Source organism: Wolffia australiana, chromosome 7 (assembly GCF_029677425.1).
Source record: "Wolffia australiana isolate 7733 chromosome 7, ASM2967742v1".
Classification (NCBI taxonomy): Eukaryota; Viridiplantae; Streptophyta; class Magnoliopsida; order Alismatales; family Araceae; genus Wolffia; species Wolffia australiana.
In genome coordinates, this window is record NC_135841.1 from 1156984 (window position 1) to 1181645 (window position 24662).

Here is a 24662-nt window from a genome sequence, read left to right on the forward strand (position 1 = left end):
TGCAGGGCGTACATTAGTAAGGATACAAAGTGTGAGGTGATTGACAACAATATTTGCTAGTGCTTCAACAATTACATCATACAGGCTAGATCTAAGCCTATCATAGATATGTTGGAAGAAATTAGAGGTGCAGTCATGCAGAGGGTAGCTAAAAAAAGGGAGTTGTTTTCTGACAGAACTGATCAATTATGCCCTCGGATAAGGGACTTGGTCGAAGATAACAAGAAGAAGTCTAAGACATGCACTCTTAGGCATGCAGGCAAGTATCAATTCGAGGTTACAGACTTGGGGAGCAGATTTGTGGTTGATCTACTTCGTAGAACATGTAGTTGCGGATATTGGGAGATAAGGGGCATTCCATGCCCCCATGCTATATCTTGCATTCATTAGATCAAGGAGGACCTTGTCATTCTTGTCAGTGAGTGGTTGAAGAAAGATGTCTACCAGCTAGCTTATAGTTACGGTATCCCGCCAATGAATGGAAAAAACTTATGGAGTGAAGATGATGGGAGCTATGTATTCCTCCTCTCGAGGAAACAACCTGGAAGGCCCAAGCTGAAGAGGAGAATTGACGTCAGTGAGAAAGAACCCATGGTACAAAGACTATCGAAGAAAGGCGTGCATATGAAGTGCTCCCTCTGCCACCAAGTTGGCCATAATCGGAAGACACGTACCCAACCAAGAATAGAAGCTGGACGCCAAGTACAGTTTGAATTTTATGTCCAACTTTGTTTATATGCTTCTTTGAGTTTTTTCAACGTAAACTAATAAACTTGTTTGATCAATCATGCAGGGATCTCAGGGAGCTACAGAACCTCCACGTGTTTAAGTAGACGACACATATCCGCCAATTATCAAAGACCATCGCCGTTGAAGTTGCAATGGAGCTACGAAACCTCCACGCGTTCAAGCTTATCATTCACTTGTACTATCAGAACATTTGCATAACACGATTTAGTTGTCATTTAATGATATGATCTTTGTTGTCTAATTGCCCACAATTTTCGTTCATGTTTGCCATTTCAGGCCCTCTAGCAGTCCATGGCTATGAGGAAATTATGGTTAAATTGTGTATATTAAATGAGAGTAACAGAAGCGACGACTGTTCTGCGATGTTTCCCATCTTTAAGGAAGCCAACACGCTTGGACAAAGGCATTTTGAAGCACGCTCAATAATCCATGAATTTCGGTGCTTGTTCATCATGCTTCTTCGTCATGGACCATGAATTTCCAATAAACCAAAAGATTCTTATGAATTAAGTCAGCCGGAGTCATGACTAATTATATTATGTTTTTCAATGATCATTATTTTCCAATAAACCAAAAGATTGTTTTCCAATAAAACAGATTTTATTATGTTCCTCGCTTCTTTAAAATAGAGGCACACAACAAAACATAATACACACGTCTGAGAAAGATGATACATCCTCATTTACGAGATGTCGATAAAAAAGATACATCCTGTTTACGAGATGTCGATAAACACAGGTCCTCATTGAAAACACAGGTCACATCAAAGGGGACGAGCAGTGTCGAGCCAAGCAGCTTAGCCCATGGCATACTTCTGGGTCCAGCTCTGGGCCGTGCTGTCGTACTTGTTGCGGTTGGTCTTGTACATGTGCGCGATCTCCGGCACCAGCGGGTCGTCTGGGTTTGGGTCCGTCAGCAGCGAGTAGATCGACAACAGCACCTGAGACACACCAAATTTGACCCCCGGTCAACAAGATTATTGGAGATGGTCAACGCCGTGCTCCACTGTTCCTTGAGGATGTCCAAACATCCGCAAGTAAAAGACTGTCAATTTTGACAAATTAATGGGTAAACAAAAATAACACTCACGCTACTACAACCGCAGCCAGTTGAGGAAGATCATCTCCCACATTGAAAGAGCAGTCAAAGCGCCACCAACTGACAACCTAGTAAACAATAGCAACTCAGTTATGCTGACTAAGAGAATATAAATAATTCTAATTCTTAGTAGAACTGCAGCGATACCTACGAACGTCGACAGCCCACACAAGTTTATTTGTACGAAACAATTCAGGGAAAAGGGCACGTCGAATGGCCTCTTGGAGCACTCTAGCTGCTCGTGCCCTTTGACCCAACCACCAGAGCGCCTCTAAGACTGCATTATACAATCGTACGGCGACACCACAACCTTGTGAATTTAATCTGTCGAAAACATATTCCACCACCTGCCAGTTTGATTCGTCATCATAGTCACCCTTAATCATGGACCCAATCACTTGGTGTGCATTGGAGAACTTGTTTGTTTTCATTTCTTCCACAACTGGTTCACACTATCCCACCTATCATGACAAAGACATCATCAGATCAAAGTGAGACAGTTTAAACGATTTAAAAAAAAATAATCATAAACGTACCTATCATTTTTAGCATAAACTGACAACAGCAAGCAATAAGCTACCACATTGGGCACGCTGCCAAGCGATTGAATCTCCGAAAACAGCTCTCGGCTTTCTTCAATCAGTCCAGCGCTGCAGTAAACATTCGTAGCTGTCTCAAGCATCTGCTCATCTGGTTTGAATCTGGCGTCCTGCATCTCCACATACGCTTTCAAAGCTTCCTCGAACTGCCCTCCTTGGCAAAACGCCTCGATCAAGCCATTGAAAGTGCTCCCATCTCTCTGAATTCCCGCATCATCCATCCTCGAAACAATCGCACGAGCCTCAGTGAAAAGCCCACCGCGAGCAAACGTGTGGGTCATCGAATTATAAGTCTCTAAACTCGGCAAGCTGCCAACTTCATGCATAGTATTGAAGGCAACAATGGCTTCTTCGTACAATGCCGCCTGCCCATTAGCTTCCACAACTCCACTAAAGGCCTTAGAGCTGGGCACAATTCCCCTACTATTCATGTATGACAATATCTTCCTTGCACTTTCATGAAGACCCCCTTTCCCACAAGCAAACAACAGGTTCTCAAATGGCTCCATGTTGGGCTCAACCTTCTCCTCAACCATGTCATAGAACAGAGTCACCACCTCCTTGAAGTACCCACCTTCTCCAAACACTTGAATTAAGATATTATAAGTAGAAGCATCAGGCTCATAGAAATTGAGTAGAACGCTGTAGGTGGAAGCATTCGCGGTGCAGCCGGCCGACTGCATCTGCCGGAGCACGCCGACGCCGGCCTTGGCGTCGCCGGCGCGGGCGTGGGCTTCCATGAGGATGTTGTAGCAGGCGGGCTTGGGGCATTGCCTTCCTCCTCCATCTCTCTGAGCAGGTCACTCACTCTGGAGAGACAGCGGAGCTTGCCGAAGGTCTCGACGAGGTAGGCGTGGGTGACGACGTCGGGGAGGACCCCGGCGGCGTTCATGGTGCGGAAGACCATCTCTTCCTCATCGCCGAGGCCCCGGCTGCCGCCGGCCGCCAGCAGAGTGTTGTGGGTGACAAGATCATGCCGCATCTGCCCAAAGAGCCCAATTAGAGTGTCCCAGGGCACCTCCGTGGCCCAGGCGCAGGCGTTGATGACGGTGTTGTAGGTGAGGACCGTCGGCGTGATGGAGTCGGGCGGCCGCTTCATCCGATCGAGGAGGGAGAGGGCGGCGGCGTGGTCGCCGTTGTGGCCGAAGGCGTTGATCAGCGCGGAAGCCCCTTCTCTCTCACGCCCTTTCTTTCTCCCTCTCCACCGTCCCCTCTCTCTCAACCCTGGTTCTGAGCTCTCTCCCAGGTGATTCTACTTGGACGGACTAATCGATCATATATCTCACTTTCTTCAAATCCCGTTATGATGTGGAATCCACGTGGCTGCCAGGTGGATTCTGCCTAGGTGGACTCCGCCGGAAACCCACCTGGCAGCCACGTCGATTCCACGTCACAGCCGGGCTACAGCGGCGGACCAAATAGGGAGTTCGGGCTGTGCCGCGGCGAAAAAAAAGTTAGGGCTAGAACGCTGATTTTCAGAAAAGTTTGGGCTGAACCGTGATATTAACCCGATTTTTTATATGAAACCGATGTTTTTGAGTTCTTTTGTTGAATTTCATTTGATTTCTGGCAGAGGAGGAAGAAGAAGAAGAAGAAGAAGAAGACGATGACGATGATTAGTCCGTTTATATTGGCGATCGTTGTTCCTATTTTGACTGCGATCTTGTTCTGGAGGAAGAAGAGTCCCAAAATTCGAGGAGTACCTGTTGATGCCGGCGGAGAAGCTGGATACACAGTTAGGAATTCTCGTTTTGAATTCCCCGTTGAATCGCCATGGGAAGGGGTTACGACGATCGCGGAGCTCTTTGAGCAGTCCTGCAAGCGATACGCGGGCGATCGATTTCTAGGTTTTCGAGAAGTAATCTCTCAGGAGACGGAATTGGCTGCGGATGGAAGATCCTTCGAGAAGCTTCATCTCGGGGAGTATCAGTGGATTAGCTATGGCGAAGCGCTCTGTGCGGTCTTTGATTTTGCCTCTGGTTTGGCAACGTTTGGACATGAGAAAGAGGCGCGCGTGGCGATTTTTGCTGATACCAGACCGGAATGGATGATTGCTTTGCAGGTATAAACGAATCCTTTTTCCTCGAATTAGCGATGATCAGCGGCCGAAATCTGCTTAATTTTGCAGTTAATGACTGATAGTCTTCTGTGTAATCAATGCTGTGCCACTGAATTATAAGTCTACCTTATACGTGGAGTAAAATGAAGTTTTTGGGTCTCTAGAAAAAAAATGCAGAGACCTTTTGATGTTGGAATTCATGGGTCTTTGGATGTTATTACTCTTTGGATCAAATTATTGATCCATCTTCTATAAACTTGCGATTATCAGCTGCAAAGTCACCAAATTTTGCAATAAATCATTGTCAGTCATCCGTTTAATCATCGGGGAGTCAGTAACTTAAAGATCTGCCTGACGCGTTGAGTATAAGGAAGTTGGGTCGTAGGAAAAATTGCAGAGATCCTGCTAAAACCTTTTGAGGTTTGGCCTCATTGATGTCCTTTTGATTTTGTCATATTTCATGATACATAATAATGCGGTCAGTGGCTCGGAGCGTGTAGTCCAACCTCCGAAAGTCGTAGGACTGAAAGCGGGGGATGGAGATAAGACGAGTAGAATGGCTGCGGCGGCGATGATGGAAATACCTCGCCTGCCTTCGCGGCGAGCCCGACTCCAACACCGCCGCTAAGCGACTGGTGAGTCTTCACGACGGGAGCCCGTTACCTCTGGCTTCTCACCAACAAGATAACTTAAAAGAAACTACTTTCAAAATAGGAGAAAATGTTCGACCCTGTCCCACACTATGGGAGCTCCCTATTTATCGACCGTCAGAGGGAATCAAAAAGGGAAAACAGAACGCCTAGAAGTAGAAATATTCCGATGGTCGGGCCGTTGGCTTCACAGGGCGCCGCGGACGCTCCGCTCGTCCTTCGGCCTTGGACAGGATGATCCCCTCAGGTCCCGTACGAGCATTGTCGCCCCCCTCGAATTCCTGTTTTTGCCCTGTCAGGTCTCCCCTCTCGGCGACCGCCTCTGGTTCATAGGCCATTACTTCCTTTTCCAGCGCGCGGGATCCGTCACATAAGATTCTTTTTTTTAACGAAAAATATGCAAGACCACCCGGGGCCGGTGGTCTACCTGATACCATTAAAATGAAGATTTAAATTTTATTCAATTACATTATTTTATTTTCTCTCTTATTTCATTTAGGGATGCTTGAGGAGGAACGCCACAGTCGTCACTATTTATTCATCTCTCGGTGAGGAAGCTCTTTCCTACTCGCTTAATGAGGTACCACGCCTAAACACTCTCTGATCAATTCTATTTCTAAAGGATTTTATTTTGGAAAGACTATCAACACTGATGAGAACCGAACTCAAGCTTCTGAAACTTTTTTGTTCGAAGCTCTAGTTGATTATTATGAAACTTTTTCCGTAAATACATGGGCAATCCGGTTTCAATCGCCATTCATAATTTTTACCCTGTTTTGATATATTTATGGAATTGAAATCTTTCATTGGTGAAAATTCGTTTCTAAACTTGAAAGAGTCCTGTGAGTGGTCCTATGATTTGATTTCGTTCCTGAAATACCCCAGGAATCTGGATTCGATTGCCACACATGATTTCAATAAAATAATAACCGTACTTTGTTGAAACTTCTTCTCTAATCCTTAAAGAGGACCTGTGCGTTTAATTCAAAGATTTGATTTCGTTATAGATACTTTGGCGATCAGGTTTCAACTGCCATAAATAGTTTGATTCACTATTTTTTTCTTTTCAGTGCAATAGAAATGTTTCTTTGGTGCAATTTAATTCTTTTTTGTTGATAAATAAATCACAGACTGAAGTCACAACCGTGATTTGCGGGAGCAAAGAGTTGAAGAAACTGGTCAGCATAAGCAGTCAGCTGACGTCAGTAAAGCGCATCATCTGCATGGATGACACGTGTCCTCAAATTAGCAATACAGACTGGAAGATCTCCTCTTTCTCAGAGATCAAGAATCTGGGCAGAGAGAATCCTCTAGAAGCAAATCTCCCAAGCCCATCCGACGTGGCAGTGATAATGTACACAAGTGGGAGCACTGGTCAACCCAAGGTTAACCTTCTAACACTGTGTGCATTCATACCCTCAAAAGTTTTTTGTCTTATCCTGTTGACCACTATCTCAATTCAGGGAGTGATGATGACCCACACTAATGTACTGGCCATGGTTTCCGGGGTGAAGTTAACAGTACCTGACATTGGCAGAAAAGATGTGTATTTGGCATATTTACCGCTTGCCCACATCCTCGAGCTGGCGGCTGAGGTTGACGTTTTTTAACAACCTTATGTCAATGTTGACCATGGCTAACCTTTTGGTTTTTTTGGTTTTGTAGAATGTAATGGCTGACATGGGAGTGGCCATTGGTTATGGCTCTGCGTTGACTTTGACTGACACGTCTAACAAGGTCAAGAAGGGGACAAAGGGCGATGCCTCTGCTTTGAGTCCCACACTGATGGTTGCTGTGCCAGCCATACTTGACAGGGTCAGGGATGGAGTTAGAAAAAAGGTATGATGTTCTCTCTCTTGTATAGCTTCATATTTTTTAAAGGAGAGGAAGGTGAAGTTCTTGTTTTGAAAGCAGTTTAGTGGGCCTCGGCAAGTAGGGTTTGCAGATGATGACAAATTAGTGATCATCATCCCTAATTTTTATCGTCATCATCGTCACCCTTGTGCGCAAATTCAATAGATGGAGGACGATGATGTCCCTTGGAAACTGGATGATGATGATGAAGACGACGACGATGATGACATGATTGAATGCTCTATATAAACTTGATAACGAATCAATGATGACGAAGAAGACATCAGTGATTTCTCTTTAATACTTGGTGATGACAATTCTTTATCCAGTGATAGATTACAGTGTCGATGAGGACAATGATCTATTGAAGGCTCTTATAACAGATTATTTCTGTTTCTTGAGAGAGAGAAAAAGAGTGGCCATGGGAACTGGGTGTTGGAATCAGGCCCACTCACAGGAGGACAAATTTAGTTAAAAAATGATTTGATGTTTCTCTTACTTCCAGTGATTCATTTTCTTTATAGATGGAGAGAGGAGGATGGGATTTTTGTTTTGGGGGAACCCTGAAATCATTAGAGAGAAGGATTTTTTGTGTTTCTTGAAGGAGAAAGAGTGTGGCCATCCAAGATCATTGATGATCAGTGAGTGAGAAAAAAGGGATATCCATTACCGAGACAGGAATTTTTGAAGAAGGCACTCCATGAGTTTAAAATTGATCATTCCTCTATTGATTTATGGACATAGCGAGAATGGGATGGACCTCCCAAATGTTTCTTCTAGCTTTAAGAAAAATGATAGGCCGAATTGGAATTTATTCTTTTCACTAGGACATAGGTTGGGTCTAGGGTTAGGCACATCCCAACAATGTTGAAATTTAGGATTGACATGTAACATTGACATTGGTTGATGTTGATGTTGGCGTCAATGCAGTCGTTGCTGTCAACTGTCCAAACTAGGGTTTCAGCACATCCAGATGATGATGCTCTATAACAGTGACGTTGACAAGCCCTGTCGTTTGTCAATGATGGTGTCAACATGGCCCTGAAGCAGCTGATAATTTCTTACTAAAATTAATGAAAATGGCAGTTGACGATCATGGATGGCATCAGCGGTCCATGACACTGATGTCGACGGCATTGTCAGTGTCAACTAGGCCAGTCATTGATGACATTGACAGTGTTGGCAAATTTTGACAATAGTTTTTCTTAGTAGGCGGCTGACCTTGACAGACGGTGTCAACCGTCTGTGATACATGGTCAACAACGTCATCACCCACCACTCTAAAATTCATCAACATCATCGTTGAGAATGGTATTGACTTTGACGAGTGTGACAAACCCTAGTACGGTCATATGTGAACTAGCTTATATTTTCGGATGGTTACTGATGTTGCCTCCTCAGGTGAGTGCAAAAGGGGGATTATCGAAGAAGTTATTCGATATGGCTTATATGAGGAAGTTAAATTCAATCAATGGACATTGGTTCGGTGCATGGGCCTTGGAGGGAGCAATGTGGGACTTTTTGATCTTTAGAAAGGTCCGCGCTATTCTGGGTGGCCGCATTCGCTTCATCCTTTCTGGTGGGGCCCCTCTCTCTGGCGATACCCAGAGGTTCATCAACATCACTCTGGGGTTTGTATCTCTGTGTCTCTCTCCATCTCTCTCTCTCTCTACCACTGGCTTTCTTCCTATTTCTCACTCTCTATTCTCTCTTTCTCTTTTTCCCTCTACTCTGCCATCATCTCCCTTTCTCTTTCTGTTCTCTATTTCTCTCCTTTTATTTTTCCCTCTCTGTTCTCTCTTTCTCACTCTCTTTTTATTTTTCCCTCTCTGTTCTCTCTTTCTGTCTCTCTCTTTTTATTTTTCCCTCTCTGTTTTCTCTCTCTCTCTCTCTCTCTCTCTCTCTCTTCTGTGCCGCTTTATCTCTTTTTATTTTTCCCTCTCTCGTCTCTCTTTCTCTCTATTGTGCCTCTTTCTCTTTTTTTATTTTTCCCTCTCTTGTCTCTTTTTCTCTCTATCTGTGCTTCTATTTCTCTTTTTATATTTCCCTCTCTGTTATCTGTCTTTCCCCCTCTCTACAAGCTCAATCTCTTTCTCATTCTCTCTATATGTCTTTCACTTTATCTTTCTTTCTCTCTATTCTCTCTCTTTCTTACTGTCTCTGTTTTTATTTCTCCCTATAAGCTCTCTCTCTCTCTATCTTTCTCTGTGCTGCTGTATCTGTTTTTCTTTCTATCCATATGCTCTCTCTTCTCTCTTTCTCTGCGCCACTGTCTCTGTATTTCTTTCTCTCTATGTGCTCTCTCTCTCTCTGCTCTCTGTGCCAGTGTTTCTGTTTTTATTTCTCCCTATATGCTCTCGCTCTCTCTTTCTCTGTGCTACTGTCTCTGTTTTTCTTTCTCCCTACATGTTCTCTCGCTCATCCCCCCCAATACTAGTCACTGTCCCGCTTCCTCTTCCTCCCTCTCTCGGTCATGGTCCATCTTTCTCTTTCTCCCTCTCTCGGTCATGGTCTCTCTTTCTCTTTCTCGCTCTCTCTGACACAGTCTCTCTTTCTTCTCCCTCTATATTCTCTGTATCTTTTACCGGTCTCTCTTTCTCTTTCTCCCTCTCACCCCTCTCGCCCTCTCTGTCATTCGCTCCCTTTGTCTTTTTCTCTCTCTTCCTTTTGTCTATCTCTTTGTCTTCTTTCCCTCTCTCTATGCGTTTTCTCTCTTTGTATTTATCCCTCTCTCCACGCTTTATCTCTCTTTGTTTTTATCCCTATCTTATATCTCTCTCTCTATCTGTCGACATCTATTCATCTATCTCCTCTCTCTGGGTCAGATATTTCTGTGTAGAAAATATAAATAAATTTGGAAAGGGGTCACTGTATTAAGACGATATATAATACAAGGACAAATGCAAATGTAGTCACAATAAAAGTTGGTGTTTAAAAGATAGAGGTATAGTGTTTTAATTAAGATAATCTTCTCTCTCTATATCTAGCTATCCCTCTCTCTACCTATCTTGTCCTCTCTCTGTATCTGTGTTTATCAATGTCTCTCCTTTCTCTCCCTCTTTATCTTCCTATTTCTGCCTCCCTCCCTGTTCTTCTCTATTATTTTATCCATCTATCTATTTATTCCATTCATATATCTCCCTTTGTCTCTTTCTTCTCTTATCCACCTCTCTCTATCTCTCTAAATATCCGTATGTATCTATGCAATTGAGTTGATCTAATATGGCTATGCCAACAATGGGTGCAGGGTTGCAATCGGACAGGCATATGGACTCACAGAGACATGTGCTGGCGGAACGTTTTCTGAGCAGGATGACACATCGGTCGGTCGCGTGGGCCCTCCTCTCCCTTGCTCATTCATTAAGGTGATCTGCGGGACAACTTATCGTACCCTTCCACCCATCTTACACATAAATTCTCTATCTCTAGCTACTTGGGCTTCGTCTTTTAACATTATAGGTGATAAATTAGCAGAGCTATATGCCGTCTGAAATGAACACCCTCTTATAAAAAATGTAGCTTAAGAAGAAATATAATAAAAGGAGAGTGCATGAATTGAAAAGAAAATGATCTGCAGGACCTTTCTGTCCTGTTACATCCCTTAACAGGGTTTACATCCTAACTGTAAAACATTTATACTTCGTTGTTCTTTGAGGGTATTGACTGTTGTCTCCTGTGGTCTGATCCTCTGTGATGTCGTCATCCCGAGTTTCCTTAACACTTGTCTATGCCAGTTTCATCCTCTTCGATTGTAAGTATGATAAGGTATTCATTTAAGTTTCTGTCATGGCAGCTGATAGATTGGGCTGAGGGTTCATACTTGACAACTGACTCTCCTCTGCCTCGGGGAGAGGTGGTTATTGGGGGGCCGAACGTAACGGCAGGCTACTTTAGGAGCGAAGAGAAAACTAGAGAAGTCTACAAGGTGAGGATGCTCCTCTCCTTCTGTTGGAATAAGTTTTATTTTATTTCTAATTTTTAAATTGGTATCAATTTTGATTTTTCTGGGGCTTTGGGTTGTGGAATGGATGGTGCAGGTGGATGAGAGAGGAATGCGGTGGTTCTTCACTGGGGATATTGGTCAGTTTCATCGTGACGGGTGCCTTGAGATCATTGACCGCAAGAAGGACATTGTTAAGCTCCAGCATGGTGAATATATCTCTCTAGGAAAGGTGTGAATTTTATGTGTATCTCTTTATACCTCTTCCCCTCTTTTTCTCTTTCTTCCCTTCTTGCATCCTTTCTGTCCATCTCTCTCTCTCTTGCCTTCTTGCTTCCTTTCTGTCTGTCTGTCTCTCACTACCCTTCTTGATTCCTTTCTGTCTGTCTCTCTCTTCCCTTCTTGCTTCCTTTCTGGCTGTCTGTCTCTCTCTACCCTTATTGCTTCTTTTCTGGCTGTCTGTCTCTCTCTACCCTTACTGCTTCCTTTCTGTCTGTCTGTCTCTCTCTACCCTTATTGCTTCCTTTCTGGCCGTCTGTCTCTCTCTACCCTTACTGCTTCCTTTCTGTCTGTCTGTCTCTCTCTACCCTTATTGCTTCCTTTCTGTCTGTCTGTCTCTTTTTTCTCATCTTTCTCCCTTTCTGTCTGTCTGTTTTGTCTCTCTCTCTCTCTCCATCTTTCTCTTTTTCTGTCTGTCCATTCTGTCTATCTGTCTCTCCCTCTCTCTTCCCATCTTTCTCCATTCTATCTTTCTGTTTCTCTCCCTCTCTCTTCCGTTCTTTCTCCATTCTATCTTTCTGTTTCTCTCTCTCTCTCTCTCTCTCTCTCTCTCTCTTCTTGTCCCATCTTTCTACATTTTGTCCGTTTCTCTCTCTCTCTCTCTTTAAACGCCTTTCTTCCTTCCTGTCTTCCTGTCTATCTACCATCCAGTCAGTCTGTCTCTCTGTCTCTCTCTGTTGCCATTTTCCTTCCGAAGTCTTTATCTCTCTCTTGTCTTGCGTATCTCTCTCTCTTTGTCTTTCTCTTGCTTCGTGTATCTCTCTATGTGTTTCTTTATCTCTTTCTTGCTTCGTGTATCTCTCCCTGTCTCTTATCTCTTTCTTGCTTCGTGTATCCCTCCCTGTGTCTCTTTATCTCTTTCTTGCTTTGTGTATCTCTCCCTGTCTCGTATCTCTTTCTTGCTTCGTGTATCTCTCCGTGTCTCTTATCTCTTTCTTGCTTTGTGTATCCCTCCCTGTGTCTCTTTATCTCTTTCTTGTTTTGTGTATCTCTCCCTGTCTCTTATCTCTTTCTTGCTTCGTGTATCTCTCCCTGTCTCTTATCTCTTTCTTGCTTCGTGTATCTTACCCTTCGTCTCTTTATATCTTTTTTGCTTTGTGTATCTCTCCCTGTGTCTCTTTATTTCTTTCTTGCTTCGTGTATCTCCCTCTCTCCTTCTTTCTGTCTCTCTCTGTCTGTCCGTCTCCTTATATCTTATTATCATTTTCTTTACATCTTTCTCTCTTTCTGTCTGTCTCTGACTATCTATCTGTCTTTCCATTTCTCTCTTACTATCTATGTTTCATTTTCTCGCTCTTATGATCTGAAACTTCAGGTCGAGGCAGCACTAATAGGGAGCCCGTACGTGGACAACGTCATGGTACATGCAGATCCCTTTCACAGCTTCTGTGTGGCCCTTGTTGTTCCTTCTGGCCCGGCCTTAGAAACTTGGGCCCGGCACCGAGGACTCGCCTTCTCCAACCTCGCTCATCTCTGCCAGACCCACGACGCCGTCGCCGAGGTCCTCTCTTCCCTCACCAAGGTTCTCTCTCTCTCTCTCCCCCTTTTTTACTCAGAGAGATGAGATTTTTTTTCATTAGGTATAGGTGACAGATAGATGGATTGATGGGTATTTACAGAGAGATTGATAAATAAATAAATTAGATCAGTAGGAAGGTCAGTAGACAGAGAGGAATGGAAAGACAGATATATTTGTAGGAAGGGTGGTAGAGAGAGAGCAATGGATAAATTTGGAGAGGTGGAAAGTGGAAAGAAATAGATAGACATAAAGATAAGAAGGTAGGTGGAGAAATAGTTTGACATACTGATTTGGATAGATGGGTAAGTAGGACTTAGATAGGTGTTGATTCGGATCGATGGATAAGTAGAAAGACACATATATATATATATATATATATATATATATATATATATATATGCAGATAGGAAGGTTGGGAGAGAGAGAGAGAGCGATGAATTGATTTGGAGCAATGGAGAAATGAAAGGATAGGGACATATACTGAAAGGTAGATAGGTTAATTGGATGGTGGACAATGTGTTGTAACAGTGGATTGATTTGTAGACATACATATATATGAAGGTAGGTGAAGAAGAAAGGTAGAGAGAGAATGATACAGAAACATAGTGATGGATAAATGAGTGAGAGATAGATTTAGAGAAATGGAAGAATTAGGAGGGAAATAAATAGGTTGATTGATCAATATATATAGGGGGGAGAGAAGATATTGTGATGATGATGATGATGTCAATCAGTGAAACATTAATTCAAGTTGTTTGCAGGAGGGAAAGGGTGTGGGCCTGGATAAGTTTGAGGTGCCGGCGAAGATCAAGCTTGTGCCAGAGCCGTGGACTCCTGAATCAGGTCTGGTCACATCAGCCTTGAAGCTCAAGAGGGAGGCCATCAAGAAGGCCTTTGCTAAGGAGCTCAGTGACTTATATTCCCCTTCTTGATCTCTCTCTCTATCTTTTTATATCTCCCTCTCTTTCTCTCTCTTCTTTGCAGACTTTCCTTTGGATTCTACAGGACATAGGACTTAGATTTATGTGTGTATACCTGTTCTATTTACATAAAAGGTATAGCTTACAGGTGAATTTTGTATATTATCTTCAGTTTAAATAAGGATGAGAGCTATTAAACAGCTTGTTGATGAATTTTTGTGTCTATGGCTGTTCTATTTTCAGAAAAGATTTATGTCATATTGTATAGTATCTTGATCTTATCAGAATGGCAGTAAGATGTATTAAAAATAATCAGAGGAGATTTAACATGATGAGAAAAGTCTGTTTACTAGAAAGAAACGTATGATGAATGTTGAGCTTGCATTCTCTTAGGAAGATTCCCATTCAGTTATTTTTTCAATTCTGAAGACTCTCTTATAATTTATCTTTGGTTTTTGTTTTTATCCTTGTATAAAATTAAAAATACTCAATTTTTGAGTATTTTTAATTAAAATTTTCTTCATGCATGATTAATATAACCGAAAAATGCTATTTTAAATTTAAATTAAGGAATAGATAGGGTCCTTGTTATCTGAAACAATATAACTAAATTTCAGAGTAAGACTCTCAAAATTTTCTCAACTAGATCCCTCTGAATAATGGGCTACTTATCCTATAATATTATTATATCATAACAATGCTCCAGAAATTTCTCATGAATTGAATAGCTCTAAAATCATATCTAACCCCTATTCATGAAACATCTTAAGAAAATTTACCCCGCCTATAAATACCAGATTACTCTCTCATTAAATTAACATGACATGTTTCACTCCATTGTCTTGATACACTGAAGGCATTAAATGTGATAATGTGATAATAATAAATCCATTTTTTATAGCCAGAAATAATCTAGCATTTGAGTGATAAACTCAAACTAGTAGGTTTAATTTGCCGTTGAAAAATGAGGTTGCAAATAAAATTTATACAAGGCATTCACTCTAAAAATTATGATTATATAGTGACAAGAAAGTGTAGTCGCCACAAGGAATGGTGATTAGGATATGACGATGGATATTTTATAATATAACACATGGTGATAATTATGATGATGATATGAGAAGGTTATATTAGATGTATGCGAAAAGACAGGGATATACAAATAAAATTCAACAGAATCCAATAGTTAAGCGAGTAATGAAGGAGAAAAATAGATATTAAAAAGTAGACAAATCATTAGTAGACACCTATATAGGATATAAAAAAATGATAACATGCATGAATTACATGGATAAATTTTAATATTTGTGCATTTTTATTTATTAGATGAATTAGTTTTAATATTTATGTAGTTTTATTTATTTTATGCATAATTGTATTAGTGAGCACATGGGCATGATATTTATTATTTTATAATGTATATAAGTAATGAAATAACTTCTATGCATGAAAATGAGGGTAAAAAATATTCAAGAATCTTAATTAGGGTTTTATGATTTGTCTAGCTTTTCAGGGATGTTTCCAGGATGTTGGTCTTTACAATGAAATGATTTATTTAATTCAGAAACTATTTAAGAGTTTATGTCTTTTGTATTCCAGGATTCTTCTGGTGATCAGATTGGCATATTGGATCAGAAAGTGAGCTCAGAATGCCAATGGATGGTTGCAGGTTTAGATGGAGTTAGTTTCTCTGAAAGTTAACAACAAATCCACATTATTTAAATTAATTAATACATTATTATTAATTTGTGTTATTTAAATGAAATGCAAGGGTATGTGAAATGATGAGGACATAATGCATTGATTCCCTATATTGAAAGACATATTACAAACATTACGATTCAAGGAATATTAAAGAAGTATATCATATTATCGATTAGTACTATATACTATGTCTCAAGTGAGTAGTATGGTAGATCTCATGAACATCTGTGGGAAGACACTCATGGAAGAAAACTGTGGTGTTCACATTAGTGATGTTGTAATATAATTTTCTTTAATCAAATAATTTTTTTTATTATAGAGACTCACTCAAGTACGTATAATGGGAGTGATGTGTCTCCACAGTAACTGGCCTTTAGAGGTAATTTAATGAATGAGTTAGGATTAGGGAAAATAAGATGATAATAAGGATAATGAAAGTAATTAATTACAATTTGAGTAAGCGAGGTGATAGTACTAACAATGAAGATGTTTAATTAGTAAGTGGAGATATATTTTAAGAGTTGGAGAGAAATAAAGAAGGTACATGTAAGATGTTTATAAGATAAGATATCAATTATTTATATTTTTTGAATTAATGTTTGTATGTATATAAGAGATGGTGATTAATTGAAGATGGAAATTTATGTATATTATTAAAATAAAGATAGACAATGGAAGAGTTTTTTAATATCTTTTCTAATTAATGTAAAGAAAAGTAAGGTGAACAGATATTAGTAATGATACTATGAGTAGTAAGTGATGTACTTAGTAGAGTTATTTATTTTAGTTGAGACTAGGTTATGTTTAATCTAGAAGATATATATATTTATTTATTTATAAATAGTAAGCAAAGGGATATTACGATTAAGGTAATAAGTACTGAATAGGGTTGTTTTATTTTATTGAGATATGAGAAGAAGAATGGAGAGGAATGGATAAGGACTATGATGGGATTAAGAGAGGGAGTATTTAATTAGATATAGATTAATGAAGGAGAGAAAGATCTATATATGCTAAGAATTTAATATTCAGAGAGACATATTAGAGAATAGGTATTCTTTAATTTTAGAAGAGTTAATTTGTTAGGTAGAGAGGATAAATTCCAACTTTTTAAAATAGTTTAATTAACTAGATATAGAGAGAGATTGAGAGACGATAGAAGGATTAATAAGATTAATTGAGAGAAATGTATTTATATTATTTTATGTTTGTGGGTAGACTAGAATCATATAAATATGGTTTACATAAAAATTTATATTTCATAAGTTTTAAAAATATTTTTATATGGTAAAATTAGGAATAAATTGGAAAAACTGTCAGTGTCCGATAGGTGTTTGACAGAATGCCTCAAAGACGCCACACTATGAAAACATGATGAAATGAAACTCCACTTGGATTAAAAATTATATTCTATTCAATTTACCGTGTTCATAAAATAACTTTCATCCAAATCAAGCCAAGAAAAGTACCAGATCACATCTGATTTGAAGAAAGAAGGATGGGGATGCCGATCGCCTCCCCCTAGCTTTGGTGTGAAAATTTCCCATTCTCTTTTCCTCCATCTACTTAAGCCTTATCTGGTGATGTCTTGAAGTTACCAAGCTCCTAGGAGAATGTCATGACCTTAAATGAACAGAGAGACTCTAAAAGGGTCCCCCTTGTTGCTACAGTTCCTATGATGAGAGATCTGGAATTTGGCATCAAAATTCAGATTTAAAGGGTCAAGAGACGCTTTCTCTGTCTCCAATGGGCTCATTTGGTGGTCCCATTTTTCTCATTGGTGGCTGCACCAAATCAGAAACATAAAATAGAAAATAACAAAAAGAATAAAATAATATTTGGGCTGTCTGATCTTCGTTAAGAGGATCAGATGGTCAAGATCAAGTAGCAACTTAAAAATTGGCCTGCCATGACCTGGGCTACGGGCTGAGACGGCCCAAAGCCTGGTCATGGTTTTCCTTAATTATTTCTTGAGATCACATCCTGTTGGTCTGCGACCTTCTTTTCTTCTCTTGTTGGTCCAGCCAGGGGATGGAAGGAATCCACTAGAGGTTGTCCCATATCAAAACTTTTAATAAATACTATTTCCATACAAATTCTGATTGGGAACTCAATTGAATAAATGAAACACTTCCCCTCTCGTGCGAGTGCATGAGCCTCATGAACATGCATTGGCCCTCCTGATTTTGGACCTTTGGTGGTCTCCTTTTCCAGGCCTTCAGTGGACTCCTTGTGCAGATCTCTGCATGTTGGCACTTTCAGACTGGGGGCAGGCTTGAGCGCTTTGTGCTCGCCAGCTTGTAGCTGTCTTGAGTGCTCTACGCTCGCCAGCTTGGCATGCTTGAGCACTGCCAGTGCCTGGCTCAGCCATTGGCTCATGGCATCTAAAAACTACTATGTTATTTAATTCTTTTATTTACTCCAGCCCTGAAAAATGTACACCACCAACTAGAAAGATAATTCAATCCATTAAAAAGGATGATCTTCAACCAAATTTTACATGAAACTGTATAGGCATGTATATTATGTAGAAATATTAAAATATGTTGTTTTAACCAAATGGCAAAATAATGCATGAAATGATAATTCATATCAAAATGAAGGTGGGATCAATAAATGATACAAAAATGACCTTAAGATGTGTATGTTTTCATGAGTCATTTTGGGGTCATCAAACACTAAGGATAAATAAAATGAATCTTTTTGTATATACCCACGAATCATTTTATCTGTGACTTTCAACCATGTCAATTCATGTCACAGTTAAGTGGTCCTTAAACACGAGACTCAAAGGATGTCTTGTTGAAGAACCTACAAGCCAATAATTACATGATTCCAAATACCCGAGCATATTATGTCATGTACATTGGCTCAATATGTTTCATAGAGTATGAATCAAGGATTAAAAATATTTTTTACTCTAGAAATTTTAGAAAGTAAAAAATATTCACATTTTTTTATTTGAAGTGAATTTTGAGGGTCCTTTTAGATTATTTCCCATGATTTAACTTATTCTTTAATTTTCATATAAAATTAAGTGAATTATTTCCTAGCCAAGAGTTAAGTGAATTTTATATTTTCTAAAATAAAAAAGTATTTAATTTTTAACTATATCAATCTTAGATGTAGAATTAAAATAAATTTAATCACTATAGAATTATTATACGAGAACTCAAATATATTGGCACTACTTGTAGATATTTCTATTCTTTTTTATGAGTTATTGAGAAAGAATCTGACATATTGGGTTGGGAGAGGTTTGGGACGAGTATGGGAAGGCTGTAAAGGCTACGGGAATGGAGAATGGCCTGTTGGAGCTAGCGAAAAGAGAGTTAAAATTGCCATGAAGTTAGATGTGGTAGGAGTATCTGAGAACATAATATATGTAAAGACAAATATAATTATTTTGGGCCTTTCAGTTTTTATGAGGAATCTTATTCATGTTAAATCATGGATATTTTAAAGTGTTTTCTTCATCATGAGCATCCACAGAAAATACAAATTTATTCAATATTGATTGTTATTATTCCAGAATTATGATTGTCTCAAAAAAGAAGTACATGTCATTTATTTTTAATGAAATGTTAAAGGGTCTTGGTCAAGTGCTATGCGCCCATGAACATCCGTTCATAAGTTATCCCTGCATTGAATTCTAGTTTTATGTTTTAATAATACGTATGGAAGTAATCAGATAATTATGTATAGTGTTCAATGAACCGATAGAAATAGCTGGGTGGAGTGCATTGGCCTGATAAGGTGAATTGCAAAGATTGTACATCCAGAGAGGAGTCAGAGGAAGTGACCCATAAACTATATTTGTCCAGTTTCTCTTTAGCTTACCTTCTTAAGAGGAAAAATGAAATTCAAGACTTTAGGGGCAATTCAATGAATAGTTATCTTGCATTATTAGAGTCTCTGTCATGTAACTAAATGCCTTAAAGAAAGGAAAGTGTATAGATCCAAGGTAGGTTTATTGAAAGTCAATATGTCACATTTTACCTCTTAAAAATATAAATAAACGTATAAAAATGGTTTTATACCTATATAACCAAACTGTTCTCCACAGTTGTTTTTATTGAGACTAGTCAAGACCATTAGCTACTTTTTTCTCCTATTTATCCCAATTTTAAGCAATATAATTTTCTCTTTATTTGTAGATGATTAGGAGAATATAAACTTTAGTTAAACCTAAAATTGTTCTTGGTAAATATCCACTGGTTTTAAAGTGTTTTCAACTTTTGAATGGACATGATTATGAAAAATTTCTGATTATACTTAAACTAAATTTCAAAATACTGATCAAACCCATAATCCTAGTAGATTGACTTGGTATAATCCTGTGAAATGACATCAAATGGATAATAGATAAAAAGTCTCATGTTTTATAAATAGTGTCTGTTATAAGGAAAATTTTAACCTATGTTATTGTCAACTATTAATATATTACTCAAAGAGAATTATCTTTTATGGTTTATTCATTTGTATTATTTTATAGAATATTATGTTTTGATTATTTAACCAAAGGAGACATTTAATAGTCACTATATAGGTCACAAACTAAATAACTTTAAATGAATGAAACTGCATAATTTAAAATTTTAGGCATGAACATTGCTAGAAAAAAGGAAAAATATTAAAAAATTATATAAAAGTTAGTTGTACAATTTCTTTTACTATGCATAAAATCTTGATAAAAGAAGTCACTGTCAGGTTTGATATTCACCATTGATGGTTATGAGGTGTCTTGGAAATCCAATCTCTGTACCACTACTTTGTCTATAATAATTGTTGGATACATGATTGTCACTGACGAAATACAAAGCTAATTTTATGATAGTCCAAGTGACTTTATTTTTTAACACAAGATTAATCTCTCGATCACCAACAATAAGTAAATTAGTAGTCTACCTTCTTGTTGTTACCCACTTATGAAGATATAACCAGATAAAAATTTAGTTATAAAATAACCTAATTGTTAAATCAGTTTAAATTCAATTAATTATTATTATTAAATTCCATTTAGACCCCTAATTAAGGCATATATTCTTGGTATTTTTCATGCTTCAATATGTGTTTAGAGATTAATTTGGTGTATCACATGGCACTAATCAGAGGCAAACCAAATTCAAGGAAGTGGGCTGCCTTGCCCGTAAGGGACATGCCCAATGCTGTCTCATTATCTGGGTCCACTTGCTAAATAATGCCAGGGACAGTGAAATCACCTAACGATTCTTGATTTTCAATTTCTAGCTCTCTCTCTTGATAGGGACAAAGCCCTTCTCCCCCGCCAAGAGATTGCGTTGAAAGTAAATTTCAGTCATCTCCCACTTGATAAATTCCTTGCTTCACATGAAATCAAAGTATAGAAAGAAAACTATATCATCTTTCTGATATGTCATAAATAAAACATAGAATGCTAGAGATTTCCAAACAAATGCTCTATCTATCCCTCCATTGCCCCTAATTGATTATATTCAGAAAAAAACTACTAGATAAGCTTCGGCAAGAGTAAAAAAATTAAGCATTTGAGATCACAGAGATCATGCTAGTCCAACTTATTATCTCTGATATTTTCTGCCTGATCCTTGCGTTGAACATACTGATTCAGCAGGCTGAGCCTAGCCGTCTCAAAAGCAAAGTACCCTATAGCAGCAAAGCAAGCACTGTGAAGAACACGAGGCCCCATGCCCCTGAACAACCCCTGCCACCCTTCTTCTGTTAGAATCTGCCCCACTGTCTCCGTTATTCTCTTTCCCCCCTCCCCATGCATCTGTGTCATCAACCGCGTCTTCACCACGTCGAGCGGTGTCGTCAGCAATGCCGATATCGCCCCCGCCAGCGCCCCACATGCCACACTCTCCGCCGGCTCGAGCGCCGCCCTCCCTGTCCTCCCTAGCACGAAGCCCTTCAGGTACTCAAACGAGGAGTAGCTCAATATCCCTGCCGGCAAGTTCCTCAGCAACGTCGCTGAGTACCCCGCATACAGCCCCAAGACTCCGTCTTTCTGAAGTATCCTCAGGAGAACTTCCCATGACCTGCCTGTTGCACCCGCCTGCATGCAAAAGTCACCATGACGTGTTACGATGATGATGATGATGATGACATTGATGAGTGGTTAGCATTTAGAGGTTAATGGCATCATTATAAACAATTGTCGTCGTCATCATCAATGAGGGTCAAAGAAATTGGCCCGGCCGATGACTTTTAACTTCATAATCGAGTGAAACTGTCTGGGCATCCTTCAAAAATAGCCATGACATGTTACGATGATGAGGATGATGACATTGATGAGTGGTTAGCATTTAGAGGCTAATGGCTTCATTATAAACAATTGTTGTCCTTATCATCAACGAGGGTCAAAGAAATTGACCCGGCCGATGACTTTTAACTTCATAATTGAGTGAAAATGATGGTTGACATTGACAGATGACCTCAAACTGTCTGGGCATCCTTCAATATCAAAGAGGATAGAACCCCCCATGAATGGCGTCCTCCACTTGCTCACATTCAAAGATCTCCAGGACATGTGACAATGTCGATGACGTTGACGGGCGGTTTACTTGATGTGGTCGACTTTGTCAATGTCAACAACCCTTCTCATCATGATTAAAAGTTTGAGGATGGACAACATAATGGGACTAAATTGGTCCTCAGATCTTGGACGGACGGAGTGGGACGACAAAAAATAGACTAATTGACCGGAGTTTGATGACAGAATGGAACCGAGTCGGTGACTGAATTCGTTCCATTTCCATTCAAAGGTCAGGACTGATGACTGGTGAAGGATTGGAATCTGTCCCGTCACGTTTGTCATCCATGCATGAACCATATCATCAAAGATGGTTAACAGTTGATGGTTGACTGACAATGTCAACCACCCGGGGCTGACGGTTGACTAATAGTGGGACTAAATTGGCCTTCAGATCTTGGACGGACAGCATGGGATGATAAAAAATAGACTAATTGAGCGGAGTTTGATGACAGAATGGAACCGAGTCAGCCACGGAATTCGTTCCATTTCCATTCAAAGGTCAAGACTGATGACTGGTGAAGGATAGGAATCCGTTCCGTCACGTTTGTCATCCATGCATGAACCATATCATCAAAGATGGTCAACAGTCGACGGTTGACTGACAATGCCAACCATATCAACAGTTGACGGTTGACTGAAAATGTCAAAGATGGTCAACATTGCAGTCTGTAATTGAAAAATGTCAACGAGGGTGTCGCCTTTGACATGCCAGTTGACTTCTGGGCAAATTCTACCTGCATGCGCTGCGTGATGAGCTCCTTGGGCACCATCACGGCGGAGGAGACGATGTTGCCGGCGGCGCCGGCGGCAGGCGGCACGAGCAAAGCCGGGAACGAAGGAATTGTGGACAGGACGGCTTTGGCGAACTCGCACGTCCCAAAGTAGATGGACGACGAGACGGCGGAGCCAACGACGACGGCGGAGACCCCCCTGTAGAAGCCCAGAACACCGCTGGCCTGGCATAAACCACGCAATTAACTACAAATTCAACCACTATGAACACAATTCTGAGGAATTAAATCAACTGGGTTGATGATAATTACATCTAATTCTACAATTCTACGACTGGGTTGATGATAATTACATCTAATTCTACAATTCTACGACTGGGTTGATGATAATTACATCTAATTCTACAATTCTACAACTGGGTTGATGATAATTACATCTGATTCTACAATTCTACAACTGGGTTGATGCCAAAGCGTTACCTGGAAGGTCTTGACGGCGGCGTCCAAGGCGCTGGAGTAGACTTGGGCGGCGCCTTTGGTCTGAAGCTTGGTCTTGACGGTGTCGATGGGGAGGAGGCAGACGTAGGTGAAGGCGCCGGCGATGCCCCCGGCCATGGCTCCGATCAAGGCGCGATCGACGGTGGAGAGCTTCTTCAGCAACGATCTGGGCCTCAAATCGGCGCGATTGTGGGTCGAAAGGGAGGTCGATGCGAAGCTGTTCTTCTTCAGGGAGTGCCCATGGCGCCGGCGAGATGGGTTTATTCTGGGTATGGAGATTGGGGAAATGCTGAGGTCGAGGATGGAGTTGTGCTGGTTGGAGAGGAGAAGGGTGTTGAGATGGAGGAAGGAAGCGTTGAACTGTGAGGTGTCCGGATGGGAAGTGGGTTCGGAGCCCATTGATCTGAGGAGGGGAGTCTCTGCTCTGGATGTTTTCTCTTCGGCAAGAAAGTGGAGAAGATGAAGAAGGTAGTGGGGAAGTAGCGAAGGGAAGGGAAAGATGAGTTTTTTGGGAGAGTTACTGACTTACTGGTTCGGCCCACGTCATAGCTGTGGCCCAAACATGTTTTTGGGCACAGATAAACAGAAAGATGATATGCATATTTTCTCTCTCTCTCTCTCTCTCTCTCTCTCTCTCTCTCCCTCCCTTCTTCCATCTCTTTCTCTCTGTCTGTATCTCTCTTTATATCTCTCCCTCTATCTGTCTGTATCTCTCTTTATATCTCTCCCTCTCTCTGTCTGTATCTCTCTTTATATCTCTCCCTCTCTCTGTCTGTATCTCTCTTTCTCTCTCCCCCTCTCTCCGTCTGTATCTCTCTTTCTATCTCTCCCTCTATCTGTCTGTATCTCTCTTTCTCTCTCCCCCTCTCTCCGTCTGTATCTCTCTTTCTATCTCTCCCTCTCTCTGTCTGTATCCTCTTTCTATCTCTCCCTCTCTCTGTCTGTATCTCTCTTTCTCTCTCCCTCTCTCTCCGTCTGTATCTCTCTTTCTATCTCTCCCTCTCTCTGTCTGTATCTCTCTTTCTCTCTCCCCCTCTCTCCGTCTGTATCTCTCTTTCTCTCTCCCCCTCTCTCCATCTGTATCTCTCTTTCTCTCTCCCCCTCTCTCTGTCTGTATCTCTCTTTCTCTCTCCCGTCTCTCCATCTGTATCTCTCTTTCTCTCTCCCCCTCTCTCTGTCTGTATCTCTCTTTCTCTCTCCCCTCTCCATCTGTATCTCTCTCCCCCCCTTCTCTCTGCCTGTATCTCTCGTTCTCTCCCCCCCTCTCTCTATCTGTATCTCTCTCTCTCTCTCCCCTCTCCATCTGTATCTCTCTCTCCCCCCCTCTCTCTGTCTGTATCTCTCTTTCTCTCTCCCCCTCTCTCCGTCTGTATCTCTCTTTCTCTCTCCCCTCTCTATGTTTGGATCTCTCTTTCTCTCCCCCCCTCTCTGTCTGTATCTATCTTTCTCTCTCCCCTCTCTCTGTCTGTATCTATCTTTCTCTCTCCTCTCTCTGTCTGTATCTATCTTTCTCTCTCCCCCTCTTTATG

At 40.6% G+C, this 24662-nt stretch overlaps 3 protein-coding genes across 3 annotated transcripts; 1 reads left to right on the plus strand and 2 right to left on the minus strand.

Moving 5' to 3' along the window:
• Positions 1–1546: 1546 nt before the first annotated feature.
• Positions 1547–3621, minus strand: LOC144705410 (uncharacterized; the record flags this gene model as incomplete). The annotated part of the gene is given in 7 exon segments (XM_078578071.1): positions 1547–1690; positions 1779–1794; positions 1851–1916; positions 1996–2287; positions 2290–2309; positions 2385–3207; positions 3210–3621. Coding segments are annotated over 7 exon segments (1773 nt in total), but the record flags the coding sequence as incomplete, so codon positions are not given.
• A 379-nt stretch (positions 3622–4000) lies between these two features.
• LOC144705967 (long chain acyl-CoA synthetase 9, chloroplastic-like) lies at positions 4001–13881 on the plus strand. Its single transcript, XM_078578843.1, has 11 exons — positions 4001–4509; positions 5656–5736; positions 6287–6541; positions 6620–6751; positions 6822–6995; positions 8412–8641; positions 10258–10375; positions 10804–10935; positions 11048–11182; positions 12545–12751; positions 13510–13881. The coding sequence occupies exons 1-11, from the start codon at positions 4054–4056 to the stop codon at positions 13678–13680; spliced, it is 2091 nt and encodes a 696-aa protein (XP_078434969.1). The 5' UTR covers positions 4001–4053; the 3' UTR covers positions 13681–13881.
• A 6831-nt stretch (positions 13882–20712) lies between these two features.
• MFL1 (Mitochondrial substrate carrier family protein) lies at positions 20713–23623 on the minus strand. The gene is made up of 3 exons (XM_078578844.1): positions 23116–23623; positions 22639–22860; positions 20713–21424 (listed from the first exon to the last, which is right to left on the minus strand). Exons 1-3 carry the CDS (start codon positions 23530–23532, stop codon positions 20918–20920), a joined length of 1146 nt encoding a protein of 381 aa, XP_078434970.1. The 5' UTR covers positions 23533–23623; the 3' UTR covers positions 20713–20917.
• Between the last annotated feature and the right edge of the window lie 1039 nt (positions 23624–24662).

What these genes read in the sequence shown, in the direction of transcription:
- LOC144705967 (XM_078578843.1), top strand. Translation starts at nt 4,054, where the DNA reads ATGACGATGATTAGTCCGTTTATATTGGCGATCGTTGTTCCTATTTTG. An exon ending in GGAGCACTGGTCAACCCAAG is followed by an intron (nt 6,542 to 6,619) that starts GTTAACCTTCTA and finishes ATCTCAATTCAG; the next exon opens with GGAGTGATGATGACCCACAC. An exon ending in TCCTCTCTTCCCTCACCAAG is followed by an intron (nt 12,752 to 13,509) that starts GTTCTCTCTCTC and finishes AGTTGTTTGCAG; the next exon opens with GAGGGAAAGGGTGTGGGCCT.
- MFL1 (XM_078578844.1), bottom strand. Translation starts at nt 23,532, where the DNA reads ATGGGCTCCGAACCCACTTCCCATCCGGACACCTCACAGTTCAACGCT. An exon ending in CCGCCGTCAAGACCTTCCAG is followed by an intron (nt 22,861 to 23,115) that starts GTAACGCTTTGG and finishes GGTTTATGCCAG; the next exon opens with GCCAGCGGTGTTCTGGGCTT. An exon ending in TCATCACGCAGCGCATGCAG is followed by an intron (nt 21,425 to 22,638) that starts GTAGAATTTGCC and finishes TTTTGCATGCAG; the next exon opens with GCGGGTGCAACAGGCAGGTC.